Source organism: Trachemys scripta, chromosome 4, assembly GCF_013100865.1.
Source record: "Trachemys scripta elegans isolate TJP31775 chromosome 4, CAS_Tse_1.0, whole genome shotgun sequence".
In the NCBI taxonomy this organism is placed as follows: domain Eukaryota; kingdom Metazoa; phylum Chordata; order Testudines; family Emydidae; genus Trachemys; species Trachemys scripta.
The window spans coordinates 17,678,129-17,688,183 of record NC_048301.1 but is presented as its reverse complement, the minus strand read 5'-3'; the positions used below and the strand labels follow the sequence as shown (position 1 = coordinate 17,688,183).

The following is a 10,055-nucleotide window of genomic DNA, read 5'->3' as shown; positions in this document are numbered from 1 at the left end:
AAGTGGTAGCAGTATCTTGTGCTAAGAGTGCAGATGTTCACAGGAAGCCAGTTACTCATGGCTATAGGAACAACCCACAGCTAAAGCAGCACTCTGGTTCCTTGTTAATCTCACCTCCCGCCGGACTCAAATTTGGAAGTGCTGCTGCAGAAGCAAAGTAAAACAGACTTCTTGAAATAGAAACTGAACCCACTACTCTGCCCTTCGAAGTCTGATGTGGTAGTTCAGTAGAACCATGAGCGTATAGAATGCATTTTGAAAGCAAACACAGTTTAAAATATATTACACACAATGAGGGAATCATTTTATTAGATTGTGGAAGACAGCAGCATTTACAGTACAAAAAGTTACAAGGGTAGCAGAAAAAGTATTTTTGGTTTAAATACTTAGGATTATACTGGGGAACATGTGAAGGATAGTACCCTTTCTAAAGCTACCTTCTAAACCAGGTTATCAAAATAAGTTTTGAATATTTAGCACAAAGTAAAAAAAGTTACAACAAACATTGTTATAAAATGCTTTAATAAATAGTTTTCTTCTGAAAGTTATTTAAGAACATGTCAAACAAAATGTACTAGACAGAAGATCCTGCAAAACAATTCCTGCGTTCATGTATAAAATAATTGGTTTCAAAAACATTCATGTTTACATTGTTCATTGGCCAGGGTTTATACTTTCAGATAAACATCCGCTCTTCTCACTGGTAAGATAACTAAGCGTATGTAGTGTTATGGTTTTTCCAGTAATTAAAAATAAACGTATAGTTTGCCCAGTTATAGCAATAATAAAGCTTTTAAAAAATCAAAAACAAAATGCACAAGTCTTCCATTATGAACAACTATTTCTCTTGAGGTACTCCATCTTCTGACTTCGCCAACCTATTTCTTAGAGCGATAGATGAATAAGCACAACAGAAACAAGAATGAGGAAAATATTGTTCCCTTCATTAGGCCTGTATTTAAATGCAAAAAATATGTAATACCACATGTAATTAACATTCACAAAAGAAAAACAATGCCTTGCTATGTTGTACTGTACAGTATATGCACCCTCTAGTGTTCTTGAGATGGGAAGAACTTGGGTAAAATAAACGTTTCTGGACCTATTTACACGTAATAATGATTGTGTTCCAATGTAAATATAAATGACCAACAGATTCCTAACATTGATTGTATTAACTAACATCTTCTTCTAATCTGGACATAATACAAAAAAAAGTTTTATAAACTGCCATAAAACCTCCCTTTCGGCAACATAAATTAAAAGGAATGACATAAAAAAAGACCAAAATATTTTAAGTTATTAAATCAAATATACAGAGTGATTCATTTAATATATACATATTTACAAAAGAAGCATTTTCACAATTACAAAATAAACCATGTCAGTTAGGGAAACAGTTCTCAAAATTTAACTATATTGGTATGGCAGTCTTTGACAGTTGCTATAGAAAAAGTTTAATCTCAAGGCACTTGTCACATGCTTCAATACTGCAATTCTAAAGTAATTAAAACAAAAAATAAAAAAGGCCACTTTTAAACCACAGTTGAAAGATCTCTATAATTTTTGTTCCTGTTACAAAGTGTGTAAGGCAAATCTGAAATAAACTTACAGAAGCTACTAACGTAACAAGTGCAGTGAGCTGCCATTAATAGAGATTTGAAGTCAAGAAACAGTTTAAGTTCACACAATTTCCTCAACCAGGAGGTTTTAAAGCCACCATTAAATTAGAGCAAGTAATAAAAAGAAATACATTCTGTAAACAGTGTACAGTCTCTTGTAATAAACTTTACACATATATTGAAAATACAACCTCTCTCCTCTGCCATACAGCGAGTGTATTACAAGTAAACTTTACAAAAATAGCAACTATCAAAGATTACTCTTTTTCATCTGACAGTCATTGAATAATTTATACAAGGCTAAAGAAACAAAATAAACTTTTTTTTATTTTATTATTATTTTTATTTATTTATTTAAACTTTTTTTTTTTTTTTTTTTTACGCAAAATAAAGAAACTATGAACATTTGACTCCAGATATTTTAGTCCTTGATGCAAAGTGGAGATGTCAATTTCCCCCTCCCCATTAAGTGTAGGCACAGTACGCCTATGTTTTGAATACAAGTTAGCCTCTACCGCCTTCAAAGTTTGATGCATTCACATTTTTTACAGATCTGTTGTCCATTTTGCTTATATGATGGGATCTCTTTATTGGACTGCTCTCTGACATGTCAGATGCCTTTGCTGACAAAGGCATTGTGAGTTTATTTGTGAGGAATTTGTCCATTTCCATGACCTCTCTTTCCTCCTCCTCCTCCTCCTCTTCCTCATACTCTACATACTCCTCCACTGCATCACAAGTTCTTTTTTGAGGAGATATAAAATTTTTGCATTCATAACGAATGTCTTTGTTACTGTAAGGTTTGTCTATAGGATTTCTTATGGGATTTAAAGGTGCCCATTGGTTGTTGGTACTCTCCTCTCTAGGTGGGCGACTTCTCTCTCGCTCTTTTCTTCTCTTTCGAGTCCACCACACACAGATGATTATACAAGTCAGCCATACAATACTAAAAACTACACAGAGTATTGGAACCAGATAATCTAGGGGACAAACCAAAACAGAAAGCCTGGTTATTAAAACTAGTTAGACAATGCTGAGCATCTGCAATAAGAAATATCCATACATATGCTGTAGGTACATCCCTCTCAGAATCCTTTTGGAAAGGATGGAATTGCCACAATATATTAAGTTAATTTTCTGCTTGAAACTCTAGTCCTTTTGAGAAATAGGATTGCAGAAAATCAGAGGAGATTTCTGTTCTACTGGACATTGCTACATGAGAGTATAGCAGTGGTATGAAACACTATTAGCACTACATTGATTAGTTGGTCTCTGATTGGCTTTCTTCCAGTTACCTTTCAGGAAGTAAAGTTACATATGAACTATGTATTCATGGTTTCTCTCTCTCTCTTTACTGCATGGCTTTATATGAACGTATGTACTACTGATGATACAGCTATTTTCTAGTAAATGTAACTATCCAAATACTCCTGTATATAGATAAAGCACTCTGTATACCCTCACTTGAGTTACCGGAAACTATATTCTTTTCAAATGTGTCATATGGTTGGTTTCTTTTAAAACTTGCTTGCTTAATACCCTGAACATTGATCATGTGAATTAAAAAAAACATTACATCTAGCACTCTTAGAAGTAAAACTAACAAGCAGAAAAAAGTACAAGTTTTTCATTTGTTCAAAGTTAATTATTGATATTTGCTGTGACTGCATTCTGTCAGTACAAACATACCTTGTAGTGTGATATGCAAAAAGGTAACAGTCAATCAAAGTAGCAGTTTTTCCTTTCTCCTTTCCCTTTCCAGCAAGCCCCAGTGAGTGCTTCCACAGCTACATGAATACAGAAATATGGCAGAGAACAGGCTATTTTCCCTGCAAACTATGTTCTTTTAAAATCAACCTCTGGGAGATCATTTGCTTTGGAAATGAATTTTTGCTAGCTACTTTTACATCCAATGGAGGATAATTTTCTGTTTACTTCTCCAAAGTCAGGAAGGGAAGCAGTATTAGAGGCAAATACAGAAGAGGAAGTTTCAAGAGAATTCAAAGGATGGGATACTTTGTGCTTTTCTTTGAGAGCTGGGGTATTGCTAGGGAATGATCATGCAAGATTCTAGTCATATCCTATGCCAGCCAACACTATGCAGTCAGACTGTGTAGCAGGAATACCATGCCGTTAGTTTCCTTAGATAAACTTAAGATCAGGAAGAATTAAGTCATGGAGAACACTCACGACTATGGGTGAGTGTTCTCCAAGATAACTGTTATATGACCATGGTCCCTAGCTACACCAAGATCTGGAACACACTTCCTTCTTAAACAAATGCCAAAGAGATGGATTTGCATGTTTGTCTTGCCTTTTCGAAGAAAGAAAAAATTTGTTCAGAAGTTTTTTTTGGACAAGCTATTTTCTTATGTCAAAGCCTCAGTTTCAGTTTATTGTGAATGAGGCAGCCAATGAGGAGGGTTTGAGAATCTGCCCTGCATATCAGAACATCAAATGCAGCTTAGCCATTCAGACTGGAGGGTTGAGTCAACTTGGAATGTAGAGGGCCCATATTATATTTCATCCATTTGGAGAATGACAGACTTCTACAGAGTTTTGCTTCTTTTCCCTGGGTCACAGAGGAAGTAAGTCACTGCTGTGCTGTGAAATTCAATTAGATGGTGGCTGAAGGCAGAATACTTCAAGGAGAGGAGGGCCATTCCCACCAACTTCACTGCCAAGATGAGGATATTAAGGTTGCATTCTCATTCCTCCCTCCGCCCGACCAATGTCGAGTCACCACTTAAGTAGGGGTTTGTGCCCATGGTCACCTGAATACAAGAGGTCTTGGAAGGAGTCCCCATTCAGGTAGGTGACTCTGTTCCATGACTAACAACAGGATGGTCTGCCTGCTTAGATTTAAGTGTATGAGAGGTAGATGAAGTGTTTAGCTCAGAATCTCCTATCTCAAAAAGATGTGCCTTATCATCCCATATACCTTATGATTCAGATAGTCATGGACAGAGAGATATTGGCCTTCAGAGGCAGTTGAGTTAAGAACAGGATACTGTTGCCAAGTTAACTTTAAAGTAAGCCAAAGACCACGAACAGCAATATTTAATTTGTAGATTCCATGCATGTTCTTAGGAAGAGATGGAGCAATCAGGAGCCAAGTACACTGCACCGACCATTTTAAGGATGGGAGGTAGTATTTGATGAGCCTCCTATAGTTAGACTGGCTTCATCCTCTGGGGCTTTCTAATCTATTGGAGATGTGGGAGACTAAGTGATCCCATTCCTCAAGAATGACTCTCCTGGGAGCAGGAGATGACAGCCTGGGATCAGAGTCTGGATCCAATTCTACCTCCTCTAGAGAATTCCTGTCCAAGAAAGAGATGAAGTATGCAGTTGTTTTTTGGGCACCTCAGGACTTAGGGAATACATGAGCAAGAAATTTGACACATTTTTCAAGGATGGAACGTAACCCCTTCCCCACCCCAGTAGTGAAAGAAAGGAGGTCATACATGTGACTGACCAAGACTGTTAGTAGAAGGACTCCTTGGATGAGACCCTGGAGAAGTTAGGAAGAGACTGGGTATATCTCCTGTCACCATAAGGCTCCCATTCTGGGATTCCTTGTTAGAGAGGAAAGAGTCCACTAGGGATTTTCCACAACGGCTTCCTATGTGTCTCTTGTGCTGGGAGGGACTGCTGGTGTGAGACACCTAGCGTCTAGATGTTCTGCACCTGCCCTCACATAGGCTTAGGGCTGTATCACCAAGTGAAGGATCCATGCAGCTGTGCCATATCCCTAGAGGCAGAGAATCATGATATGATCCAAATGAATATGAAGAGCAATGACTGATTGTATCAGGCCAGATGTTAGGAAGCGTGAGTAGCTTTAACTCTTATTGAAGTGACTAGGTATTGAGGATGCTCAGCATCTTGCAAGGCTGCTCATATCATGACATTTTCTGCTCCTGGGATGGAGGCTTTGAAAGTGATAGTATATGTTCCACTGGTGCCCTTTCCCCTGTTTTGTCATCTAGAACAAGCTGGGGGTGGGAGGAGAGACAGACAGAGAGAGACAGACGGACAATTCAGGGTGCCATTAAACAACACATTTGTTATGAGGCAGGAAACTGGGATCCTGCTACAAAAATGAAGCAGAGAGAAGGTGACAAAACAGCTTCTTTATGATTGACTGCTATTGCCCTCCTGGCAGGACATAGGAAGAAAGTCATAAAACTGGTAGTGTCAGAGTAGGGAGTATACTTAAAACACTAATGTTTCTTCAACTTACCTGATGATGAATGCCCAACAACTATGGTCTCTACTTTGACTTCAGTAACTGCCAGCATAGCAGTGCTGTTTTGCCGTTTGGTGATTGCATTTACTATTGTATTAGCAGCGTTCTGTATTAGACTGTTATCTTGCTCATCTTGGTGTGGGATAAAAGACTAGGAGGGGAAAAATGACAAAATCATTTTTTATAATTCCAGATCTATACTTCTCTATTTCAATGATTAATCTTAATTTAAATCAGTCGTACAGATTGATAGTTACACTGGAAGCAGTTTAGCACATCCTAATTTACTATTTCCATAGGGTGGCTGGTTCAGTTTGAAGTATTATGCAAATATTAGGACAATACTATACTCTAAATCTGTCACATGGCAGGAAGACACTGTCTCCTGCTATATGGCAAGTAAAGGCAGCAGACCTCTATATTGCTTATACCACCAAGCCAAACTTAGTCATGGTGTAAAGGGTTTCAAGATATCTCGATATTATCTTGCACTAATGACAATCCATTATATTTAAACTTTACAGGTCCCCCTATTTGCATCATAGCTCAGTATGCTCTTTACTGGCACTGGTAAGCAAAGATAGTCTGATACGGCACCTTCCGGCTGCATGTACTGTGCTTCTACCTAAAAGAAACTTACAAAGAAGATCCTGCCCAAACTCCCTTACAAGGAATCAAATAGTTCAGCAGATCTGAGTCAATCAATTACCACTTAGCTGACTCATATCCCTGACAGATCGCCCCCACGGCTCCCTCCACTAATGTTTTCAGTGTTTCCTCTGAGCATCCTGGAGGCTGAAGTTCTCTTTACCCACAGTAAACGTACGGCGGTCATGAAAAGTTTCTTTACTCTGCTTATGTGCCCCACCAATAACTTTTTGCCCTCAAGGACAGCTTAGTGTCTCTGCTGAGATTGTCAATAATCATGCCAGGTGATTGTTTTTGTGATTTGGGTCACCATGCACTAGTAATTGTACTGAACTTATTTCAAATAGACAACTTAGCATAAACAATAAGATAACAGCAATTTTCTGCCAATGTGAGAACTGAGTGTTTTAATACAGACCCATGAGGTAATCAACAAAATTATAGTGAAACCTTAATATGGATACTTGTTTCTGTGTTTGAACATGGGAAGAGTAAATAAAACACATTCAAATCAATCTAACTAGACAAACAATGTTCATGTTTAGTTCAGGAGAACAGTCTAGTACTTACAATAGCAACTTCCACTGCATTCTCTGTGGAGTAGGATAGATCACACAATACTATCAAAGTCCTGTCCCTAGAAACACTCCGAGTGGCTGGTAAATATCGAATTTCAGAGCAAATGTTTTCAATGGTAGTGCCCTATTAGAAGTAAGATATGATTTATCTTTTAGTGCAAGTTAAAATTTGCATTTAAAAGGCTACTGGTGTATACAGCTTTATCATCAATTTTACATCGTTATATGAATTCTGGCAAAAACAAGCATGGGACAGATTCTCTGGTCTGCTCTAGCAATATTTGGACAGAACCAGAGCAGTTTGAACAACATATACTGGTAAGTACTTACCCAGTTTTATATACATGTTTAAAGGAGAAATATTAAAATAAGCCTTATTTAGCCCTCCAAATTACAGTGGGGTTTTTTGCGTGCACTGTGGCTGAATGACATCATCATGGAACAAAGTTCTCACAGTACTGCTATACATATGATAAAAGTTTTGTAAACAGAGGGCAGTATCAGACATTGATAATAAGTATGTTTTATATGCACCTACACAGGATACACACCAGAATCCAGTGTTTCTATACTATTAGACAAGTATAACAATTTTGTTCTCACCTGGGGTACCTTGTCTCTGTTAAAAATTAAAGTAATTCTGGCACAATTATTGTCTAAATATCCAGAACTAGGCGGACACTTGATATTGACAGGTAGAGGCTCTGATGTGCTGCATTCTCCCCAGTTGGTACAAGGTGGTTGAAAACATTTGATATACATTATTTCTTGGCATTCTTGACCAATGGGACACCAATTATTTGCATGATCCTGATGTTTTTGTAGTAAACATGGTTTACCCCCACACCACACCTAGAAATTAAAGGAGATGAAAACTTCTGTTAGTTATTGTTGATTAGCTACAATAGTGCATTATAACTAGAATTTACAGGAATTACAGTAATCCACAGAAAATGGTAATGATGAAACTCTACTTTTATTCTTACTGAAAAACAGTTATTTCCACACGTCATATGCTGTAGTTTTAACTACTGTATCTCTCAGATTTATACTCATGATAAAAGCTTGGCCATGTTTTCCTAGTGTGACAATGATGATCATACCATCACCACCACAGCCTTACAAGACTTTTCATACAAGCACTTAAAAAAAAAAGATGCTAAGTATCATTAACCACATTTTTGGGAAAATGAGGCCCAGGGGCCCAAGGTCATCCGGCACACTAGTGGCAGAGCTGCGATTATTATTTGTATTACTATAGCTCCTAGGACAAGGACCCCATTGTGCTAGGCACCGTACAAACAGAGAACAAGAGAGCGAGTCCCTGCTCCAGAGAGCTTACAAACTAACCGATGGAAACAGAACACACAGAGAGGGAAGTGGAAGGAAACAGTGAGATACTTTTGGTCCGTGTGATAGGCAATAGGCTCGGCACACCAGCAGCCTATGCGGTGTCACATCTTTTCTGCGATAGCTACAAAGAGTTCTAAGGAGGAATTCGAAGGAGGACAATAGTTAGTCCTGCAGATATTTTGTGGGCCTCCTCCTAAGCTTGAGGAGTATTCTATCCACTAGGCCAGGGGTTCTCAACCTTTGTCCTTCTGAACTCCCTCCCCCTTAAGATGCTATAAAAATTCCATGGCCCACCCGTGCCACAACTGTTTTCCAGTAGATTAAAAGCTAGGGCTGGCATTAGGGGTTAGCAAGCAGAGCAATTGCCCAGGGCCCTGCGAAGCGAAGTTGCTCAGGCTCCAGCTTCAACCTGGCAGGAAGGGTTCGGGCTTCAGCTTTGGCTCAGGATTCAGCTTTCTGCCCTGGGGCCCCAGAGTGTCTCATGTTGGCCCTGCAATCGGATTTATTTTGGAAGACCTGCTGAAACCTGCCTGTGGCCCCCCAGGGGGCCCCAGACTCCTCGTTGAGAACCGCTGCATTGGGTCATGTTACTTCTTCCTGATAACATCTCAGTCAGTCTTAACTTTGGGGTGGGAAGAGACACTCGGGTGAATAAGTACCTGCTACCTCACTAACACACTTCAGTCCGTTTTCCTAGGAAGGAAGACTATAGGCACACACAGTTACTGGGAGGCATAGAACACCTCAAGCACAGCTACATTTTAACTGTATACACCTGTAAATGGTGTATCCTAATGTTATACAGATTCTTCTCCTAGGAGCACATATGGTGCCCTCGGAAGTCTAGACTGGATAGTAAGGATGTAGGCAGTCTTGTCATAGCCATGTCAGTCCCAGGACGTTAGAGGTAATATCTTTCACTGGACCAACTTCTATTGAGGAGAGAGACACGCTTTCAAGCTTACACAGAGCTCTTCTTTAGGTAAAAGATTACCTCACCCACCTTGTGTCTCTGGATATTAAGGAAGCATATATTTTATTCCATTATGTATGAAAGAGCCACAAAAACAAGCTGTTTATTTACTGTGATAAATTCCATTTATAGTGCACCTTTGATCACCTCACTTGCACTATACCCACTAGTTTTCACTAGGACTATCATAATGAGCCTCCAAGAAGCTAGTAATCATCCTGTTTTTAAAATATATCAGATCTCAAATTCACATGATAAACTATCTGAAAATGATCTAGAAAATCTTAGTTATAATTTCTTTGCCCTTGACGCATGTGTAGCTGGACAAAGAATATAAAGGCAGCTAGCTTTACTGCTGAACCAATCTGCAAACTGTTTAGCAATCTTAAAAAAAAAAAACTTGGTATTTTTTCCTACAAATTTTGTAGGAGACTATATTGTGGTCTAGTATTACAGATATTATTGGTTTCAGAGTAGCAGCCGTGTTAGTCTGTATCCGCAAAAAGAAGAACAGGAGTACTTGTGGCACCTTAGAGACTAACAAATTTATTAGAGCATAAGCTTTCGTGGAAAGCTTATGCTCTAATAAATTTGTTAGTCTCTAAGGTGCCACAAGTACTCCTGTTCTT

At 38.7% G+C, this 10,055-nt stretch overlaps 1 protein-coding gene across 1 annotated transcript in view; it reads right to left on the bottom strand.

Moving 5' to 3' along the window:
• Positions 1 to 505: 505 nt before the first annotated feature.
• The window catches only part of JAG2 (jagged canonical Notch ligand 2), a gene marked incomplete in the record, with an annotated part of 92,386 nt that continues 82,836 nt past the window's right edge, over positions 506 to 10,055 (bottom strand). Inside the window, 4 exon segments of the mRNA XM_034768884.1 lie at positions 506 to 2,602; positions 5,869 to 6,025; positions 7,093 to 7,224; positions 7,704 to 7,952. Coding sequence (XP_034624775.1) covers positions 2,127 to 2,602; positions 5,869 to 6,025; positions 7,093 to 7,224; positions 7,704 to 7,952 — 1,014 coding nt within the window.